The 22514-nt window shown below is 42.9% G+C and overlaps 2 protein-coding genes across 10 annotated transcripts in view; both read left to right on the forward strand.

Moving 5' to 3' along the window:
- Nucleotides 1-10687, forward strand: part of ncor1 (nuclear receptor corepressor 1) — a 56006-nt gene extending 45319 nt beyond the window's left edge. For 5 of the 8 annotated variants that reach the window (XM_035626403.2, XM_035626401.2, XM_035626404.2 and 2 more), the window contains 20 exons: nucleotides 174-342; nucleotides 436-561; nucleotides 657-740; nucleotides 843-1093; nucleotides 1713-2019; nucleotides 2288-2515; nucleotides 2734-2934; nucleotides 3360-3509; nucleotides 4264-4494; nucleotides 4622-4757; nucleotides 4874-5358; nucleotides 5542-5658; nucleotides 6036-6184; nucleotides 6289-6506; nucleotides 6601-6744; nucleotides 7197-7339; nucleotides 7520-7573; nucleotides 7665-7859; nucleotides 7958-8134; nucleotides 8243-10687. In XM_035626403.2, the coding sequence (XP_035482296.1) occupies nucleotides 174-342; nucleotides 436-561; nucleotides 657-740; nucleotides 843-1093; nucleotides 1713-2019; nucleotides 2288-2515; nucleotides 2734-2934; nucleotides 3360-3509; nucleotides 4264-4494; nucleotides 4622-4757; nucleotides 4874-5358; nucleotides 5542-5658; nucleotides 6036-6184; nucleotides 6289-6506; nucleotides 6601-6744; nucleotides 7197-7339; nucleotides 7520-7573; nucleotides 7665-7859; nucleotides 7958-8134; nucleotides 8243-8550 (3873 nt within the window). In that variant the 3' untranslated portion in view covers nucleotides 8551-10687. The remainder of the gene's footprint in view (nucleotides 1-173; nucleotides 343-435; nucleotides 562-656; nucleotides 741-842; nucleotides 1094-1712; nucleotides 2020-2287; nucleotides 2516-2733; nucleotides 2935-3359; nucleotides 3510-4263; nucleotides 4495-4621; nucleotides 4758-4873; nucleotides 5359-5541; nucleotides 5659-6035; nucleotides 6185-6288; nucleotides 6507-6600; nucleotides 6745-7196; nucleotides 7340-7519; nucleotides 7574-7664; nucleotides 7860-7957; nucleotides 8135-8242) is intronic. The other 3 variants (XM_035626399.2, XM_035626400.2, XM_035626402.2) reach the window with 3 other exon arrangements.
- Nucleotides 10688-11821: 1134 nt separating this feature from the next.
- On the forward strand, nucleotides 11822-22335 carry zswim7 (zinc finger, SWIM-type containing 7). Of its 2 annotated transcripts, none has more exons than XM_035625528.2 (5): nucleotides 11822-11969; nucleotides 14193-14214; nucleotides 15118-15220; nucleotides 20398-20502; nucleotides 21848-22335. In XM_035625528.2, the coding sequence occupies exons 1-5, from the start codon at nucleotides 11894-11896 to the stop codon at nucleotides 21956-21958; spliced, it is 417 nt and encodes a 138-aa protein (XP_035481421.1). In that variant the 5' UTR covers nucleotides 11822-11893; the 3' UTR covers nucleotides 21959-22335. The 2 variants fall into 2 exon arrangements, with proteins under 2 accessions (XP_035481421.1, XP_035481420.1); XM_035625527.2 differs by having other exon boundaries at nucleotides 11827-12035.
- The last annotated feature ends 179 nt before the right edge of the window (nucleotides 22336-22514 follow it).

Below are 22514 nucleotides of genomic sequence, written 5' to 3' on the forward strand. Positions count from 1 at the left end.
GCATGTGATGAAAGTATTGAGCCAGCAAAGTAGAAAAAGTACTACTTTCAAACACAACGGCTAACAAAGTAACCATGCTGGACAGGCACCCAAACTCAAGTTCACACATGCAACCATTTAGTTCACCGTCTGGAGCCCTGTGTTGTATAAATCTTTGCTTTCTCCCTAAATAGGGCACACCGGCCCTGTCCCAGCCCAGCATTGCTGCTGACCTCCTGAAGGGCACAATCACCAAGCTGGCCACAGAGGACATGAACATCCCAGACAAGGCCAGAGGAGAACAGCTGGCTAAAGGTCATGTCATCTATGAAGGCAAGAGTGGTCACATCCTCTCCTTTGATGGTACGTGCTTTGGTTGTTGATATATTAAATAACTTAGTGTATTTCTTCACCAAGAATACAAATCAGGTGATCATGACCTTTTATTTCCAAAAGCTATCAAGAACCCAAGGGAAAACACCCGCAGCCCAAGAATGGGCCATGAATTGAAACGCACTTACGATATGATGGAGGGACCCATGGGCAGGGGACACACTGGCAGGGAAGGAGCTCCATTCGAGGGTAATCCTTGTGTCACTGAGTGTGCAACAGGTGTTCTGGTTTGTTTGCTCTGTATCAGGAGGGTGATGATTGTTTTTTTGTTTTTGGTTTCTCAGGGTTAATTAGCAGAGCCTTGCCTAGAGAAGGTGGCCATGGAGATTCTAAGGAAAGACCAATGATGACTGGATCTATTATGCAAGGTAGCTCATATGTAAAGCAAGTCACATTGCCAGAAGTTGCTCACTGTTACTACAGGTTTCAAATAGGGCCCAAAAGCTTAAATACTTTAAAAACATTTTCAGGAACACCTAGAACTGCTGCAGAGACTTATGAAGATGCCATGAAATATGGAAAACAGATCAAGCGAGAGAGTCCGCCGATCCGGTCTTTCGAAGGTGGTATTGGCAAAGGCAAGCCCTACGAGGGAGTAAATACTATCAAAGAGATGGGACGCTCCATTCATGAAATCCCCCGGCAAGACCAGTCTGGCCAGGACATGTGCAAGACCCCTGACATGTCGGACAGGAGGGTTATGGAGGGCTCCATGTCTCAGGTGAGGCAGTTTGTGTTTTGAAGAGCTTGTGTGCACAGATAACTAGCATATTACTGATGATTATATTTTTGTTTTTGTTTACTTTTATGCTATTGAATATGCAACATCAACAAATATACACAGTGGATGTAATCAAAAGCTGCTTCAGACATGAACTCCAGACAATGTCCGCAGAATTGGATCCGGGACATTCTCCAGAATTTGCCTTGCACACATGACAAATGCAGCAGGAGATTGTCCGATTGAGTCAGCCGCATTCACAACAGCATTCTGTGGCGTCTGGGTAGAACATGCAGGAGGCGGGACATGACCACAACTGTCGTGCGGAAAGCCCGTGTTTTTGTTTAGAGTCATCGGCATGCCCCCTCGCTCGCTGTGAATACTCCTGGCGTATTCTCACGTGCTCACTTGGACATTCTTCGAAGATTTTACTTGGGTGCTTGCAGGAGAAACTCCGGAGAATGTCCGGAGCAACATCTGCGAACATTTACGTTCTTACATATGGCCCCTCTGGAATACTTAAAGGACAATGTCCGGACTTCAGTGTAGGTCTGAAAGCAGCAGCTGATGATGATGATGAGGAATTAGTGACTGACCTAGTGTTGCCTCCATTTACCAGATTCACCCTCTCAACCAGCCGACTATTAAGCACAACGTCAAGTCCCTGATCACCAGTCCCTCCAAGATTCCCCACGGCATGCCCCAACTCGAGACCATTGAACGAGCCAAGTACGAGGAGAGCAAGGCGGTGCGCCACACTGTGGTCAACTCCACCGGCTCAGTCTTGCGCTCCACACACCAGGAGGCTGGCAGATCCCAGCTTAGCCCGAGCATGTACGAGGATGCCAATGCTCGCCGGACCCCTGTCAACTACAGCACGAATCCCGTGTCCAGAGGTTCACCCATGCTGGGGCGTGCTCCAGAGGGTATGTTCCATAATCATTTTATTTATAAACAGTTGACAGTAGGTTCTCAGCCATTCATCACTTGTTATGATGATTAAAGCAATTATAGTGTTAGACAAAATTGAATTTGACACATATCTCGCTAAGCCAGCTCTTCTTATTTGCAAGAATAAATATATTAGGAGTCAAATGTAATGTGCACCCACTGTTGAGGTCATTGGGTGAACTTTCTTGTTGATGTTTAACTAACTAATTGAATGAGCTATGTGGGTTTCTCTTTCCTACAAAGGTGGCATGAGCTCTGTGAAATCTGCAGCACATGAACGAAAGAACGCCATGACCCCGACACAGAGGGACAGTGTCCCAGCAAAGTCCCCAGTGTCAAGTGGTGACCCTGTAGCCTCTCACAGCCCCTTCGACCCCCACCACCGGCCTGTTGGTCCTGGGGAAGTTTACAGAGCCCACCTGCCTCCACATCTTGACCCCACCCTGGCCTTCCACAGAGTGCTGGATCCTGGTACCGTGTTTCAACCCTTTCCACTCTTTCCATCATAACTCCAAACAGAATGATAATGGCTTTGATTCTGAGTAAATTGATGATAGCAACTCAGGCCCTCTAATTCATAGGCATTACATGTCCAGGATCTTTTTCAGCGATTGACGTCAGCAGTTGCGATCAGTATCGGTGAGCCTTCTGTTCATATGTTTTGTTTTTCCTCCTGTCCTCTGCCACAGCGTTCATGTTCTCCAGGCAGCCGTCCCCAACAAACTACCACAACACCTACCAGCTGTACACCATGGAGAACACGCGGCAGACCATCCTCAATGATTATATCACCTCCCAGCAGATGCAAGTCATTCCTCGGCCTGATATGACCCGGGGACTGTCACCACGGGAACAGACAGTCGCTATCCCTTACCCAGCAGGAGCACGAGGTATGGCCCTCCACCAGCTGACCCTCTCTCACCTGCCACATGGGGCCAGGGAGAGGCCGTGGGCTGTGGTGTGTAGATTGTGTGCTTGGGAAGTAGTGGCTACCTTTTCCAGACGTCCAGAAGCAAATGACCAAGAGAAATTTTGCTGATTTGCTCTCTATATTTGGGACTGCAAATGATTTGGCTTCTAGTGCTACTACTCAATTTACCAAGTGGGTAGGGTCATCCAACTCTGCCTTTGCTGAGTGGTTGCCTCTTACAACTATCCCACTCTCTTTGCAGCCCTGTTGCTTTCTGATTAATCTGTATTTGGGAGCACTAATAGAGGAAGGTGATGGGTTAGTGTACACGGTGTTCATACATTCAGAAATTGATGGATTGGTTCTTGTTGTTCAACGCTGGCCCTTTGCTTCTGTCTGTAAAAGGGATTATTGATCTAGCCCAGATGCCTCCAACTATCCTGTTGCCTCACCCTGGGGGAACAGGTGCTCCCACTTTGGAACGCACCGCCTACCTCTCTGGAGCTCAGCCCCCTTTCCCTCCTAGGGCTTTCAACCCAACCTCCATATCGGCAGGTGAGGACCCCTCCCCTCCTTATCCCTACTCCCCGTGTTCCCTTATCTTCCTTGCCAAGACTTCCATGTTCCCTCACATCTCTGTAAGAGTGCAGCCCTGCATTGGCCGGAGTTGTCAAAGGTCAGTTCTGCCGATCCAGTCACAACTGCAGTCCAGCTGGGAAGGGTATCGCACCGAAGTTGACCGAGGCATGGCGATAGAATTTTATTTGTTATTTAAACAGAAAGAAGAGAGGCTGTGCTCCTTAACCGATCATTTGTAGGGGCAAAAAATGGAAGATATAAATGTGTTATTAATTCAGTTGTCAAATTCAACTTTTTTCTCTCTTCAGCTGAAATTCTGTTATGTCGTATTATCTCAGCATTCTTTTATATATAGTCTCAAAATCACAGCAAGCCGTCAAAAACCTAGAGGAATAAAAATGATAAGGATAAGCCTATCTGATAGGTATACAGTTCTTTTTTTTTGTTTCATCCAATTTAAGGATTACGATTATCTTACTTGTAATTATAATTCTGAATATTTTTCAGTAGATATGCAGCTGAAGCAGCAGCACCGTAGAGCCGTGTGTGGTCTGTTGCACTCACGGTATCATCTCAAATGGCAAACATGGCAATATTCCTGGAATATTACTGTGTTGGTGCTGTAATTAATTCTAAACATGTGAGCGAGGCTCTGATCCATCCCGCTGAGGCCACATGACTTGGTGTGAATAAAGCTCACGTCTGTGGTGTTTGTCATTGTTCTCCTCAGGTCACCAAGCCCATATTGCTGCTGCTGCAGCTGCCAATGCAGAGAGGGAACGGGAGAGGGAGCGCGACCGGGAGCGTGACCGGGAGCAGCAGGAAAAGGAGAGGGAAAGGGAGCAGCGGGAAAGGGAGCAGCGGGAGAGGGAGAGGGAGAGGGAACGAGAGCGGGAAATGCGAGAACGAGAGCGGGAACGAGAGCGGGACCGCGAGCGGGCCAATGAATACATGCGCGGAGGTTAGTTGTTTTGTTGCTGTTTGAAATTCTGCTATATAAAATGAAAATGTCAAATTCTAATTTATTATTTTTGATATCCTTTATTTTGAAGTGCTGTAACAATGTTGCATGTGTGTGTGTGTATCAGGTGGACAAGAGCAGCCCGGCCGGCCGGGGAGTCGAGGGTATCTGCACTCACCTTCTCCCTCGCTCAGGACACAGGAAGTAGTGGTTCAACAGCGGCCGAGCATTTTCCAGGGCAAGAGTGTCATCACCTCTCTAATGTAAGCTTAAACTATGTGTTTGCATCTGCGACACATTCACTCATCACACTGACAAAATTAAATGTCTTACAACTGAACTAATGTTTGATGCCTTAATTTCTTAATTTCCTCCTCAGGCCCCATTCATCTGCAGCAACAGCAGCAACACAGAGTGGCTCTCGCTACAGCACCGCTGCTGATGCCCTTGCTGCGCTGGTGGACGCTGCCGCCTCTGCCCCGCAGATGGATGTGTCCAATGTGAAGGAGAACAAACATGAACGGGATGACGAAATGTCTTCAGCGGCTGCAGTCCGGCGGGCAGCCGAACAGCAGCAGCAGCAGCAACAACAGGAGGCAGAAAGACGATCCATGCAGTCACCATATGGTGCCATGTCTCTGCCTGGAGGTAAGCCCCATCCAGCTTACTCTGAAGGCCCTGGTGCTGGGGCTAAGGATAAGGGACCTCAAACCTCAAAGTCGCGCATCGAAGAGGAGCTCCGGACTCGAGGAAAGACAACCATCACAGCCGCTAGCTTCATTGATGTCATCATCACACGGCAGATAGCTTCTGACAAGGATTCACGAGAGCGTGGCTCTCAGAGCTCTGACTCCTCTAGCAGCTGTAAGTGTGTTGGATACGCGTGTCCTAACCTTATTAAAACGAACATAAGTGCACGATAACACAGTGACATTGTCAGTTACCTGAGTTGACTAGCACACGAATGAGTTAAACTTTAAACTTAATCTTTGAGTCGCAATGCGTCCTTTGTTTAACAATTACTCTTTGTTCATCCCCACCCCGCAGTGTCATCTAATCGATATGACAATACCGGTGGAGCAGCCATTGAGGTGATCAGTCCCGCTAGTTCCCCAGTCCAGCTCCAACAGGACAAATCAGAAGAGGTGCAACAACAGGCAGCAGGTATGAACACAAACTCAGTTTGAGCGTGTGGATTCTTGGAAGTAGAATACTGACTGTTTCAGTTTATAGTTTCAAATATTTTGCACTTCATGTCAAAGATGACATGTAACAACGGTGACACTGATTTGGATGTGAAGGCTAAATTTAGCTGCTGGTGAGTATAACTAACATAACTTGAATGACTTATCCCCGACTGACCTTTTCATTTGAGACAGTCGGCAGTTGGCAAGTCACCAGACTCCCTTGAAGTTATTCTTGTCGCAGATGTAGAATAATACTGTTGGCATACAGCATATGAACTCCTCCCCATCTGATAACCCCCTTACCTCAACCTGACTCTCCAAAACAAAAATACTCTTTCCATGTTCAAACTTTAGCAGCAGGCATGCGGGCCTACGACATGAGTCGTTACAGATCAGCAGGGGAGCCACAGCCCAGTTCCCAGCAGCCCCCCTCCTCCCAGGCAGACAGCTACTCTCAGGCCCCCAAGACCCACAGAGTCATGACCTTGGCAGACCATATTTCGGTAAGAGAGGGTGGAGAAGATGAAAAAGTAGCGCATATAAAATTTACAATGTACATCATCCCATTGTCCCTAACTTGCCTTGTTCTGTGGTTCCTGTCATGCAGCATATCATAACCCAGGACTTTGCCCGGAATCAGGACCATGCCCCGGTCTCTTCCTCGTCGTCTTCAACATTCCAGAGCGGGGTGCCAACTGTGTCCTCTTCGGGTCGAGCCAAAATGCCCAGCCGCTACAGTCCTGAGAACCAGGTCCATGCCCTACACCACCAGAGACCATCCAGTAGAGTTTCACCAGAGAATGCGCCTGACAAGCCCAGAGCCAGGTACTCAGACCGGACCATTAACCCTGACAAAAACGGAAGACTGATTTATTACGCATCACGCATCTTAACATGAGTCTCATTCCTTCCTCTCCAGGCCGGGTAAGTCTCCAGAGCGGGGAGGCCGTCCGATGGAGAACTATGAACCCATTTCTCCACCACAGAGCTACCAAGGCATGGACAAACAGGAGGCTGGCGGGCCTCCGCCTCAGAGGCGAGAGGCTGACAACTCTGAGATCAGGTACTGGCACTGCATAGTTTGGACACTCGATAGTTTGAAGCTGTCAGCTCAACAAGGCTTAATACAGCTTAAAATTAATCTGGAATCAGTATTTATATTCATTAATATATGGAAGCTGACTCTCTTAAGAGTATTTACTATAGTAGCTGGATTGCAATAAATGTAGATGAAAGAGGGGTTTTGTTTGTGCAGCTTGTACATACAACTGTAGTATATGTGGATATCAAGTTACCGGTATCTCCACATTGATAAAGATAATTATCTGTTAGGGCCCTGACATTTGAGGCATTACTGTAAATATGTTTCTTGTATGATGCCAGCAGGCAGAATGTTTCCCCATGTCAGCCAGCCATTTTACATTATGTGGGGTTAAAAATCCCTTGTCCTTCTCAGGGCTTGTTGCCGTAGTAACCCTTATGCTGTTTGACTCTTTACACTCTGTGTTGTTCAAGGAGTGATTCTAGGTCCCCAGGGAGTGTCAGCTATCTGCCTTCCTTCTTCACCAAGCTGGAGAACACCTCGCCGATGGTGAAGTCCAAGAAGCAGGAGATCTTTCGTAAGTTAAACTCCTCTGGTGTCGGTGATTCTGATGTTGGTAAGTGGGTCTTCTCTTAATGTGTTCCTTCAACCTAACATGCATGCACCAGATGATTAAACAAATTCTGTTAACTAGAAATCCAGTCCTAACTTTTCAAGCTCATTGGACGTCTTTTATCTTTAACTACAATTCTTGTCAGACATTCAGTTTTTCAACTACCAATGATTTGTCTTGTAGGAAACGCGCAACCAGGCACAGAGATTTTTAACTTGCCTGCTGTTACCACCTCCGGTAAGTTTGCGATGTCACTTGCTTAGAAACGTATCCCTTCACTTTTGTCGATCTTTCCTTCCTCACTGGTATGTTGTGTTTTGGTTTGTAGGCAGCATCAACCCCAGGAATCACTCCTTTGGTGATCCAGCCAGTAACCTGGGCCTGGAGGACATCATCCGCAAAGCTTTGATGGGAAACTTGGAGGAAAGACAGGACGAGCACCAGGGAGGTGTAGGGGCTCAGAGTGCCATCAACAACATGGGCAGTGACGCTCGCCAGGAGGCAAACCCATCACCCAGTATGGGTATTCACAAATCAAATTCACAACCTTACACATGTTATGAAGAGATCCTATGTTTAACATGTCACTGATTTACACATTCTGTCTATTTGAATCTACAGGGAAGCAGAAGCAGAGCAAAGCCAACAGCCGGAAATCCAAGTCACCAAATCTGGGTCAGGCCTACGCTGTAGCGGAGCGTCCCTCTTCAGTGTCCTCCGTCCACTCAGAGGGAGATTATCACAGACAAGCCCAAGCCCAACCCCAATGGAGTTGGGATGACCGACCCTCATCCACGGGTGAGTTGTCTAGCCTCTGCAAAAAACTTTTATCTGGTGAAATCAAAGACAGACACAAACGTGGATGTAGTTAACTTTTTAAATTTTCTCCACTTCTTTATCCCCCAGGATCCATGCAGTTCCCTTACAACCCACTGACCATGCGCATCCTAAGCAGCACGCCACCAACCTCCATAGCCTCGCCCACCATACAGAGCCAGCAGCAGCAGCAGCAACAGCAACAACAGCAGCAGCAGCATCAGCAGCTGCAGCAGCTGCAGCAGCATCAGCAGCTGCAGCAGCAGCAGCAGCAGCAGCAGCAGCTGCAGCAGCAGCAGCAGCATCAGCCTCAGTCTGGAGCCCCAGTGGCCCAGCAGCGTGTCTGGCAGTCTCTGCTGTCAGAGCAATATGAGACCCTGTCTGACAGTGACGACTGAGCCCTGCTTGCTACAGCTCTAACAACCACGAGAGACAGCCCCCCTCTCCCAGAACTAACCTTGCTCATTCGCAAGTGTGATATGTTGATGGAGTGGTGTCATGAAATTTTTGGTGCTAAGGCGCCCCCTGGCTGATTGCTGAGAGTACATGCAGCGGCCTGTGACAGGCAGGGCTCTCCAGAGCAAGACTTGCTTTTGGTCCGGAAGCACTCACCCAGCCTGTCGGGAAAATATACAAGACTCGACTGAGAGGATAACATGAGCTATAGTAAAGATGAAGAACTTAATATGTAAAAAGAAACAACATAAGAGATTATTTCTGAATTTTGTTCAATTTCTGTAAAGATATACTTTGTCTTTAAGAAAAATCATGTATGTAAATAGAGTAACATTTTGCAGTGTTTTTTCTTACCTTGATTATTTCTTATTTTAATGTCACTTTTAAATTGATCCAATTTAAATGGGAAGAGTAGGGGGATAATCTTTAATATCACAGTTGGTCTCTCCCAGTCCAACTCTACCCCATGTCACCTGACCCCTATTTTAATATTCTTACCATAGTGATGCTAAGAGAGACCAGACCTGTGGTTTGTACTTGACCATGAGTGGAGCACAGAGACTGTGTTACCCTGCGGGCCATCTATCGAGCACCACCAGAGCCTGAACATCGTGGACATTCGAGGACGAGACAAAACACGGACTTAACATTTCAAAAAGCATCGATATCTGATGCCTGTCTCCACCACACAGTGGAGTAATAATGCGATGGTAGTTGTAACTTCTCACCCGGTTCTAGACAGAGAAATGTCTTCAAAAGTTGAGAACACTGGTGTCGTAGCAGAAAAGTGAAAGGTCTGATATAAGCTTGATTTTGCCAGAAAAAGATCCTTGTGACTACTCCTGGACCCAGTCTGAATAACGAAAGTGAGCCAATGAGTTTTTTTGTTTTTGTTTTCCCCCGTAGAGCTGACCATGTTGTGACACATGTTGCTGTCTCTCTCTGCAGTTTCCAGCCTGTCCAGAATGATCTGCTCTGCAATGTTGTCATGGTGAAAAAAAAAAAAAGAGTAAATTATGTCAGTAACTTTTCTTTTTTTTGGACAGTTTTGCCATGCCGTGTGACTTGAGAAAGAAGGCAGCTTTAAGTAATTTTCTCAGAGATATACGTTAGTGTTTGATGTTTGTATTTGTTTCTCTAGTCCCTTTTTTTTGATACTATCCTGACAAAAATCTGAACTCTGTAAATTGTCTTTCCATTACACAAAAAGACAAAACTAACCAAACATAAAGAATGGTCTGCACCATTGTTGCACTTTTTTGCTTTGTAGCTTTTGACAACAAAAAGCATACTACCTGCTGTGTAACTTATTCATCCTCCAGCACAGGAGTATACTAAGATGTGCTTTAAGTTTTTCCCACCACTCACACAAAATGGAGGTGCCGACCTCTCCGTCTTTTCTTGTAGCTGGTACATGAGTTTGTAGTGTGACACTTGCATTACAGTTACAGTTTTAAGTGTATGGTACCAGTAAATGTTTAGGATTTGCTGTCATGTTGGTTCAATACCATAAACAATTAATCTCTGCTTTCGTTGTGTCAATCAACAGGCTTAAAGCTTAGAATATGAATTATACTCGGTCAACATCATAAATGGCAGTAACTTTCCTTTGCCAGTCTTTTTTTTTTTAGATATGTGAAAGAAATACTATATTTTGGCTTTTTCCACTTTCACTTGGCTCAGTCAACTAATCAGTTCTGCTCTACTCTACTTGATATTTGTTTCTTCCTTTTATTTGTCATAGCACATGTTCAGATTTTTATTTCCTGTAATTTTCAACATCTTTGTTCTTCATCCTATTTAGATGGGATGCTATGTGTTTACAAAGGCAATGACAAAAAAGTTTACAAACTTGAATCTTAAAAGAAATCCGAATGAAGCCGAAAAAGAATTAGAGCATCTTTTCAGCTCTCTATCAAACACACAGTGGTGACTTTTATTTTTTTGTCCTTTTGAAATTGAGACTTGAAAAACCCGTGTATCATTTGATGTTGAAATGCAATGTTTGTATCGCACAATGTCTCTTAGTAGGCTATTACAAGAGTTCAGACCAATCAAATAAAGTGGATCAGTTCTCCACCACTGGAAAATGTGTAGGTCCTTGATAGGTGTCTTATCTCTTTGACTACTGGGATCTAGCATGGCATCCCAATGTCTACTGCTGCCAGGTTAAACAAGCTGATGAAGTATAACGTGGCTTTTCTTTAAAGCCTGCCCCTGTGTAGTCTATGTACTCTTTAAATGATACTGATTTTTATGTTTTAACTTACTCAGTCAATAATGGTTTGAAGTTTTTTGCAGTGAATCTGGTGGTATGTCCATAATTTCCAACAGTGATGACCCACAAGTCAGTTACTGACAATGTGCTGGCCAGTGAAAGGAAGTGTACCTTTCTCACATCAGACACAGCTTGTCAAAGAAAGTTGTATGTCAGTGGCTGACTTAGGCGATCCAATGTCAGGGTTCTGTTAATGGGACTGTTTCGCACCACATAATTTCACTTCTCATTGCAGGAGAAGCACAGGTGTCACTAAAATCACCAACAATGGCCCTGTTCCATCAGAGCTTTGCTGCAAGTCATGTCAGTGATTCACAATGCTCAGTACCAGAACCCTGGAATGGAGCAGTCCATGATAAAAAAGCAGCAGATGTACATGCTGGCTCCTTAGCTCTTTATTCCTTAGACCTGAACTAAACGTGAAAGGCCTTTTGCGACTGATCTCATGTGAACTGACACTTATGCTATTGTATCACTGAAAAACACATGAGAAGAGTTTAAATCAGATACATGGCAAGGAATTGTAGATCTGCTTCTTATTTTAAGCCAAGCTAAATTAGAAAAGAATTGGGAATTCAAAAACCACTGCCTTACAGGGTAACATAAGTAAATTAAAATAGACGACTCAGCAAGTAAAGTTTGGCATGAACGTGCCAGTTGTCAGGCGGAGCAGTATGAATATTATCATATGTTGCCAAGAATATTGATCTGCTTGGTTTTCCTTTTTTGTGATAAGCGCAGGCCATGTTCACACTGCTCATACTAGTTTAAGTTAACATTAAATTGGTTTGCCTTGGCCACTGTCTTCAACAAAGAAAGGGCTGTGGTGGAAGGATCATTAAAATGTGCACCTCGTCACTTTACAAGACTGAAAACCACAGGACCTCCCAGCAAGTCCCATCAGATTTCTACCAGGCGTTTTATTTTGAAAGGTTCGCGCCGCAAGCTGCCAGTGTTTCGGTTCCGGTCCTGTGGAGGAAGCGTCCTGGAGTGAAACAGTCTGAGAAATGCGTTCACGCTTACCTGCAGTGGCCGAACAACTGTTCCGAGACATCCAGAAAACATACGAGGACACGTCCCAGAGTAAGACGAGGGAGGTACCGGGACACGAAGCCGACAGTCGGCCCCAGGGCAGGACCAAATGTATAGGTAGCCGTAGCATCGCTAGCTAACAGCTGCTAATAGCGGGACGTGACACACTCACTTGTCTTCGTGAAAGAAAACTCACGATAACTTATCCTCTGGTCAAGGGCGAGGAGTGAACTTCTCTCTACGTTAAGTTAACGCAACTGTCGTGACTTTCGTCCTGAGTTGAGTTAATGTCGCACTCATTTCGCTACTCCAGCGCTTTACAACGATACAGTTCAATAAGTGGGCAGCAGGGGGCGCTCTCGCAGCTCACTTCTGCTTGTAGGGTTTTCAGACAGCACATGAACGTCACCAGACTAAAGTTAGACACCTGTAAACATTGACTAATTTTTTCAGCAATTATGTTCAGGAACAATATAAATAATATTCATAACGTAGTTTATGTTATTAGAACTTTAGTGCACAAAACAGAAGCAGCTAAAAGTCATTTAACCTTCATTGATTGTATCATTTACACCGGTGCTGTGAAAGAGGCCCGGTGTCTGTCTCTGCTGGCTCACTGTCATAATTCACTCTTCATCGATACGCTCTCAAATCAACTGATATTGTTGCAGTTTTTCACAAGACATTTGTCCCTGATCAGTTTTTAAAATTGAAAACGAATCAAATGTTGTGCCTCCAAAAATGTACAGCAAAGTATTGTGCGTGTCCTACATCAAGGATTTCCTCTTGCCAAGCCCTGAATCCTAAATTTGCTCGATATTCCTTTGGACTTTACAATTAGTCAGTGTTTTTTTTTTATCTGTACTTTTTTTTTTTTTACAAAACAAGAATACATTCCTATTTTCAGCTTTGGGTGGAGGAGGGAGGAGCTGCTTTAATTCGTGAACTGAAGTCATGTCGAGGGCCACTGTAGCAATGCCTTGCCTCAACGGTTCTATTTCTGACCGTATGAGCTGAAAGGATCATTGGACTTTTTAAAGCCACAACTGTTTGGCCTTCAGCTTTCCTCTCTGCAGAAAACTAATCAGATGCTTTACCAAAAACCTCTCGGCATTCAGCAACACCAGCAGTACCATACAAGTAAAAAATATATGATTGAAAACAAAAGTATTTCTTGTTTTTACTTAGAGAATTTTACCAGTGTCTAAACCAACAGTGACCAGTGTGAAAAGAAAATAAACGTGTGTGTAGAACCTACCACCGTTAATATTTGCATGATTTCCTCGATTAAGTATTAGGGATGCACCAAATAAATTTATTCCGTTTAATTTTTTTCTAATTTATTTAGTATAAGTTATTTTGTGATTTGCTGGTATAATGTCTGCTGGAATGTAAAACCAAAAAAGTTCAGTGTTATATAAATATTTATAAAGTGTACTTTTGTAATTGATTTTTTTCCCTTGAAAATCAAAACAAAAAAGGAAAATGCACATTGAGGCTATTTAATTTATGCAATGGTGAAAAATTTGGCAAAATAAAAGAAAAACTGCTTTGAAAAAATAACTTATTCGGTATTCGGCCAAGTGTTTAATTTTGTTCGGTGTATCACTATTAATTATTAAGTTGACAGACTCAAGTCCCTAGAGCTCATAGTGATATCCAATATTGAACCGTGTCAGTTCACTTTAATATAAGACAAGAAGAAGCAGCAAATTGTAACAATTAAGAAGCTTATTTTTCACCTCTGTCTGAAAAGTGACTCAATTGTTAAATGATCTGCTTATAATTTTTTTGTCAAAACGGTTAATCTGCTCATCTTTATAGCTCTTTAAAATAAATACATTGTAACAGGACTTAAACTTGCCACAGGATGAAAACACCAGGCGCTCATGTCTAGGCATAGTTCTCCAGTGGCTCATAAACATTTTTGTCGAGGCAAACCAAACAAGTTTACACAAGAAGTAGAGGTGTTGTCTGTGTATCTTAATATAGTCTTTACTTCAGTGTCAACACAAAAGCAGGATGTTAAAACAGATAGAAAATACTGTTTGACAGAGGCACAGGGTGTTTGGTTAGAAAGTCATATTGAAAACTATTAAATGATTCAAGGTAAAGCACCTCATTTGTTTGCATATAAATGCTCATCACAAATAACAAAAACTTTTTTATATATATAATTTAAAAAAACTTTTGGAATTAATTAATTTGATAAAAAAATGAAAATGCATGAATGCAATTTGATGAATTACTTCCTTTTTTCTCCTTTTTTTGCAGTACCTGATGACCTGCTTATTGCGTAAGTGTCAAACTTCTTATTCCCAACACAAATATTTGTTACTAACTCTGCCACTGCAAGATGTTATTATGCTGTCACTCATGCAAGTGTGTGACTTTGTGACTTGGCTGAATCAGAGCGCGTTCGAACTGAGTACAGAAAACCACAGCGAGGACGTCAAGGGAGGTATTTTGCCAAAGTGACGTAGCACTGAGACTCGGTGACACAATTTGGTGTCTTCACTGTAACAGTTCCCGGCACAAGGGACCGAGCTATTGAAAGAGAAGTGGCCACATCCTGATCTAGTTGGGAAGACTCTGGTTTAAGGGCACTTCAGCACCCATTGGTGACTCACACGTAGACCATCGCATTTTCATATTTATCTGCCGGTTTTACATTGGAAAAGATGTCTACTGTTAATGACAAAAAAAAACTGATTGATTTGAAAGTTTTATCTGATGTAATGCATAACAGAATTTAGTTTATTGCATTGGAAATCAAAATATTAGTATTTCATGGTACTTTGTAACCTTTTGCCATATCATAATATATATATTCATTGTAAAATAATACTCTTGGTAATACCGTTTATATTTTGATTTCAATACATTCTTCTCTCCATGTGGTAAAGAAAGTTTTTCTGGAGGTTACAATACAAATAAAAACATTTTTTGCCGGGTTCACGACTGTGGGAGGATTCAGTCATTGTTGGAAATGTACGGTGTAAAAGAGGCAAAGGTGTTTTTTCTACCAACAGTCGTCCCTAAGGCAGCTCTACGGGGGGGCTGACAAAACATACTTATTTAAGCAGAAGCACTATCACAGTAATGTGTTATCTATGTTTACTGTACATTTAAACTTGAATACACTAAGTACAAAACGAGTTTCCCTCACCTCTCAAATTTTCTTCCTCATGTTTTTCAGTCTGAAGTTTGTCTTCGGGCCTTGCGCATTACAAGCTTTGGACCTGGTCGACCAGCGCTCAGTCACCTGTCTGTCATCTTCCAGTGGACGCAAGGCCTTCCAGGTCTGTCATGGATCTGTCAACACATGTCATCTGTCAGCATTCACACTCAGATCACAGATCACATCATACAAATGAATGCTCAGCATTTTATACCTGGCAAGGAATTGTAGATCTGCTTCTTGTTTTAAGCCAAGCTAAATTAGAAAAGAATTGGGAATTCAAAAACCACTGCCTAACAGGGTAACATAAGTAAATTAAAATAGACGACTCACAGCAAGTAAAGTTTGGCATGAATGTGCCATTTGTCAGGCGGAGCAGTATGAATATTATCATATGTTGCCAAGAATATTGATCTTCCTTGCAACTATATCCACAATTTCCAATTTGTAGCAGCTACATAATTTCTCAGAATGAAACTATTGGACGTCCGTGGATTTTTGTACCCCAATGACTAGTCGACTGCGTGTGTTACATTCTCACTCCCACATGTATTCATGTCGTATGCCTCCAAATAGAGAAGACAGATGATGCCAGTTCAGCTGTTTTCTTCTCACCAATAAAGAACATAAGTGTAATAACTAGATTAAAAAAAACATCAGCACAACTGATAGTGGGGCTGTTTTCAAACAAGCAGGAGGTGCCAAGACAAAGGAAATGTTCAGTCGAATTCTTACTTGTACCTTGTTTTAGTCGCGTCTAGTTTGAGTGTAAGGGTCCGAGATCACGGCCAATCAGGATTTATCTCTAAGGAGAAATCAAAATTCTAGTGAAGAATTCATAGCTGTCCAGACATTTTCTCATTAATCAAAACATTTAACTATTCAGTGCCAATGTAAGAAGTCCTTCCCACAAACATGAGTTGAGGTCACACACTTTGGATACAGTCCTTTTTGTTTGCAGTTTTTCTTTTTCATTCACAGTGTTTGAAAGTGACAGGAAGACGTGAAAACAACTACGTATGTCTGGATCTGCAAGCACATTTTTTTGTCGTGCTTGGCGCCGCTTTGTGTTGGGTGTAAGATAGGGCCTCAGACATATTTTTAATTATAGAATATTATCCATCGCCACTAAATTACTTCATATTTAGGAAGAAAGGCTATCACTCCATTCTCTGAAAACTGACCTGAGTCATGATGATCTCAAAAGTTATCCTCAGTAGGATGCTACTCGTGGTGGGGGGACCAGGCAGTCCACCAAGGTTGCGGTCATTGTGACCCAAATTTCCTGTAAACTCCTTCAGCATCCTGCAATAACAATTTTATGAAAGAAACTCTCAAATACAATGCAGCTAAATTAAGACATGGATTATCTCAGGACACGTTCAGCTCAATTGTTTGGTGTCTTAATTGTTCGATGTTTGCAGTCCAGCAAAATGTACTGGTAATGAATAATTTCTATTTCTATCTTCTCTTCTGGAAACTGCTGTAGTTTCAAATTTCATTTGTTTTCCAGCGAACAATTCCAGTAGAAGAAATACATCAAGTGTTATTGTGTGTTATTGAGTGTGAGTGCTATTTTCATTCTTATCGGTAAAGACACTTCCAGATTTTTGGATATTTTTTCTGATAAAGCCTTAAATATAAATCTCTGTGATCCTAGAAACAATGTGTTTGAACTGCAGTGGTTAATCAATCGCTCCAGATCAGTTTAACAGTTGCTTCTTCCACATTCTCACACTACACGTGTGGATCTGCACTTGTCTTCATCATATATGAAAGCAAATGGAAGGAACATGTTTTGGTTTTGGACTGTTGGTTGGAACAAAACAAGCAGTTTAAGAAAATCACTGGGAGAAATTGTAATCTGTTTTTCACTTCATATTTTATAGACTAAATGATTTAATTGATTAAAATAATCTGCAAAATAATTTAGAATGGAAAAATAAATGTTAGTTACAGCCCCAGTATGTCCACACCAATCTCATTTAATCTTAATCTAACAATATTCACGTCATTATTTAGCAAGTTGAGAACCAATAATAATAATTTGTTGGTTTAACAGTATCTGTGGATCCGCCTAACTAATTCACACAAAATGTCTTATTTGTTTAATTTGTCCAAATGCTCAGGTGTAAAACAAGTTGCAGTTTTGTGATGGGTTATGAGATGGAATGTTTTCTCACATAGCATTTTATGACCATTTAATGCAGAAAACCAGATAATTCCAAATGATTCACATACTTTTTTTCTGCGACTGTATGAACATTCAACATTTTGCTTCAGAGCAACATGAAATATATGTAATTAGAGGGTTGATTTTAAAAACATTTTCAGCTACTACTATTTGTCCAAGCAGAATTTTCCTGACTTGACTTCTCTTTGAACAATTGTAGCATTACATCGTGCGGTAAATCATGTGCCTTCACAGGAAGACTTTACAGCATCACATAAAATTCTTCGTTGTCTTCGTCATAAATCTTACAGATTGAGTTTATTTTGTCGCACGACCAGTTGTGAGTGTTGCTCCTGTGATCTTGGCAGCCTCTGTTTTATGTTTTGACAGTTTTGGATACGTTAAGTGAGACTGAAGTTTGCGTCTGTTCAAATGCTGTCTAAAAGCCATACCACAAATATTTAGCTTCCACTGGTCTTTTGACTGTGTCAATTTAAATTTCACAGTGAGTACTTCAGTGGGCCGTGGTAAAAGAAGAAAAAACAAAACAAGCTCTTTCTACGTTATTACCTGAAATCAAAACATAGCTGACATGGCATTCATTTATAATTTAGGTTCTGGCTAAATATTGTCACAGCAGGTCTGTGACTTTGAAGAAATCAAAGTTGGAGGACAGGAGACACCTCTCGTCCGAGCGCAGTGTGTTCTCGCTCAGTGTGTGTGGACCATACGTTGTTGACAGAAAGAAATGCTTTCTTGAAAATGATGAGACCCATGTTTGGAAATAAACTTTATTCTTAAACCATATAGTACTGTGTATGGTAAGTTGTAGGCACACTGGGCCCTGTGTCAGAGAGATGCTGAATAGAACAATTAAAGCCATTTCCTGTTAATATACTGTTTCTGTGGGACACAACTGAGTTTCACGTCACGTTGATGCAGATGATTGCTCTCCTCTGTCCTCGTGAGGAATGAATAACTCATGAGATCTTGACATTTCACTGCTTTTCACCTTATCCCAGTCTTAACACTCGGTGATCTTTTCGTAGGAAATGGTGCACCGAAGCCTGCTGGGAAACAGAAGTAGTTGGTTGTTGTATTCTCAGCAGTTCGGAAACTCCAACAACCACACGAACATGAACACTGTGGATGACGCATTCAGTCTTTTACTCAATAAACCATCATGGGTCGCTGATAAGGAGAGTAGTGCTGAAACGATTAGCTGCTTTAATAGTTTACTGACCCAAATTGACTGTTGATTAACTTTTTAATTTAGCGATACTATGCTTAATAATTGGCGGCTCCAGCTTCATCAGATGTGAAGATTTTTTCTGTTTTAGGTTTGGACTGTTGGCCGAACAAAACACCTTTTCAACATTTCCAGACACTAAATTATGTTGTTGGGGATCTTCACCATGAGAGACAATCTTAACTATTAACCTTTGCAACCATCAGAGACACAATAGATAAATAGATAGATAGATAGATTTGTTTTATTGATCCCAAACCTGGAAATTATATTTTTACAATATAATTAAGTTAGCATTGCCTGATTGGGGTATGCCCTTCTAAAACTTAAAATGTTTCCTGTCACCTCTGCTCAGACACTGTGTAGTCTGTGGTACGGTGGTGAAAGGAGCAGTTGAAAGCACGTTATGCTGATGTGGTGGCCTGGTTATGAGAAGAGGCAACTTATGAGGCCCTCAAATGAATTGATTTATTTTTAAATATGTTCTCCTCCTGACTGGAATGGAGAACAAACTCCATGTGGGATGGACAAAGGCTTTTTCGCACTTGAGGGAGGTCATCAGCTAACATATCAAAGACAAGACAGTGATTGAATGAAATAAACAGCCAAAGACTCTCGGGTCAAATGAAATGCATCCAATCGGTAATGACTTGGCGATGTGGGAGTACAGATTCAGGGGCTGCGTGTCTCTTCCCAGAGCTTTAAATTTCCCCAAAACCCAGTTTATAGTGTGTAACCAGTGGACAGAGGGCCGTCCAAACTCCTGGCCCTCTGGCTCATGATGACTTCTTGAGACGTATTCCCGTGAGAGCGAACATTTCAGACAGAGCCGGAGCCAGAGCTCTGCTGAGGCTTTAACTATCGCTGTCCCATCTGCAGCGGATGGTGAATGGCAGATTCTGATGCACAGTGTTCATTGAAGAGCTCTGAAGACCACAGTTTGTGGTCCCTGTTGATGATATTAGCTTCCAGCTCTGCAGTGTGAGCTGCAGCAGAGCCACATGATCTTTGATGCCAGCAGACGACAGAAAGGACCCAGGAAGTGTGAGCTGGGTTTCAATAAACTTGGCTCTTTAGAAACTGTAGCATTCCTTGGCTCGGTCCGCACAGTCTCACTGGTTCTGTCCCCATCCTGCTGTTTGTGGAGCTTTATTCATCTTCACTTTGGGTTTTTTTTTTTAAATCCATGTAAATGTCTCTCAGGCCTCATTTATAATGAAGTGTCACACTGAACGAATGAGATGTTTTTTACTTTAGTAGGTCGCAGGGAAAGGTAATTTATGGAAGCTCTGGAAAGTAATGGAGCCTGCTCTGCCATCCTGGGAACATTAGTTATTGTGAAGTGTCAAGCTAATCCACAGACCTAATGTCCTCGTGTGTCATGTGCATGAGGACGAGTCTGTAGCCCGGGAGTGTGCGCCAGCCTGTCGTGCAGGAGGAGCTGCCAGCCGAGGCTGTTAGACGACACATATTTAAAAATGTATAGTTTTCTATCTCAGTACCTGCAAATGTAGAAATTAGATGAAAATTCAAAGAAGGTGATAAGTTTTGACTTGAACATTTAGTATGATTAGTATGACGTCATCATGGCGAGAGGTGGAGGAGATTGTGACTCGAAAAAATGTTCCTGGAAACATGTTGATGCCCCTGTTGTTCTGTATCTCAGAGCTCAGTCTGTCTTTCTGCACTTGTTTACCTTTCCAAACTCTCTGACTCTTTCCACTGCTCCTCAGCTGCTCCTCATAAAGAATCAACAGACACAGGTTGTGTGCGTATGATCTTTCACACACACACACACACACACACACACACACACACAACCTGTTGTGTAGAAACAGCCACATATTTCAATGTACTCTGCATGAATCTGTTGCAGGTAATCGGAGGCTCAGGACGTTTGTACACTTGCTTTGTTTCCTGTCACTATTGCCCGTGTCCGGCCTTCGCCTACACCGTGCTCCGCAGAAACGAAGGGCTGCTGGTGAGTCCCACACAAAAACGTGATAAACAATTTGAACTGCAATCTGTTAGCGGTACCACGCAAACATGAAATGCTTGGTTGGATTTCTTTTCTGCTTTACTTTACTCTTTGATCCGACAGTTTCTAAATAACGTTGGCTGTTCTTTTGCCTTGTAGTTTATTCTTCAAAGTAACCGACAAATAGTATCAGGAGTTATCGGTGTGGAAACTCAGGAATCATTTTGCACGTGTGGTACACAACGTGTATACAATAGCATATTGACACACAGAGATAAAGTCCGCTGTGTCCTGTCAGTCAGGCGAGTATCCTGGAGAAAACCTTTGCTCAGTTGAAAATGAGACTGAGGCACTCGTTGAAATGTGTGCAGCAGATGTACTGGTTGGTCATGTTTGTGTCTGGTCACTGAGCGGTGTCTCCGCCCCCCAAACTGGTTGTTTTTTGCTCTAAATATCTGTTAGCAAACGACCTCAGCTACTGCCCCGAGCACCAGAGGGATTTGTTTCCCTGGAGAACGCTGCTAAAATCAGTGTGAGAAACCCAGAGCTGCATCAGACCCGAATGAGCGGATCAGCGCCACTGCTATCATTCCCCATGAAGACGCACAAAAAAATCTATTCAGTGCCCAAAAAACTCTCCAGCAACTTAAGTAGCTACAGCTAAATGATGTTGCAACATAAGGCTTGCGGTGAATCGGGTTTTTATTATAACATAAGATAACGACACTCAAGAGACTCTTGAGTTTGACCATGCAGCCTGCTGTCCTCCCCCACTGGAGCAGCGGCGCAGATTCCAACATGACTGGATAAGGCCTGAGCAGGTCCACACTACTGACGAGTAAGTCAGAGGACAGATAACGCCGCTCTCCCTCCCGACAGCAGAAGAGTTCAAAAACAGAGCCGACGTTAAGAAACTCCTGTACATTTGTCCTCCTCACGTCACTTGAGTGTTGGTTTTTGAGGAAATCACATTTAAAATGCATGGAACAGGCTCAGTGTGAAGACAAGTCAATGATTAACATGTTAATGTTGATAGTAATGAGAGGAGCGTTCGAACGTGTTCAGTGACGCACGCAAACAGATACAAAATAACTCAAGAGGAACATCAGCTACTGGAATTACTTCTTGTTCATTGCACACACACTTAATCACGTGCTTTTCATTTACACAAATGTTTATTCCGGAAATCATTCCGGGCTTTGGCTTCTGTGACTAATATTGTTGGACTGAACATTATTCAGCAGAAAACTTTTCATTACTGCTCCACGTCCATGTCGTTTATCACATAGGTGCCTGTGGCTATTCATTGAATCATAATAATAATAACGCCCGTGCTCTTTTCTCCCAGTGCAAACACATCCTGGCTGTCTACCTTTGTCAGGCCATAGGTGTGACTCAGCAGGAGAGCGTGTCTGATCAGCAGATGTCCACGCTGCTCAGCGGGACGGTAGCCCCCTGACACGCAGGTATGTTCAAGCCCAGGTTCAGCAGCTGGAGCAGCACCCCAGGCCCCGAAGGGACAACACGGGCCGTCCTGATGAAGAGCCCACGTCTCAAATGGACACACGACCCCGGCTCCCTCACGTCTAGGGTACCAGATGTTGCTTTCTGTATTTTTTTCTTTTGAAAGAAACTATGTCAAGGGAAACATCTGCGCATTGAGTGTGTGCTTCTTTATTTTCAGGTGACTTTTACCTGATGTCACATTATTCAGGGAAGTATTGTCTGCAGGCCAATGTCACCTCAGAAAGATTTTGTAAACCCAAATATATATCTTTTGTAAATATGTAATAAGATTTCAAATTTTTAATAAAGACTGATCTGTTACAATATAAACATTACCTTTATTAACAAAATAATTCACCATACATACAGATGGCATCATGTTAAATAGTATCAGTTTGCAGTTGTAGTTTTGTCGAATGGGGGGGGGGGTGAATGGCCTCGGGAATAGGTTGCACATCAGCTGGACCACAGTGGATGTTTTTCCTTATTAGTGACGTCACTACAGCACA

Source organism: Scophthalmus maximus, chromosome 2 (assembly GCF_022379125.1).
Source record: "Scophthalmus maximus strain ysfricsl-2021 chromosome 2, ASM2237912v1, whole genome shotgun sequence".
Classification (NCBI taxonomy): domain Eukaryota; kingdom Metazoa; phylum Chordata; class Actinopteri; order Pleuronectiformes; family Scophthalmidae; genus Scophthalmus; species Scophthalmus maximus.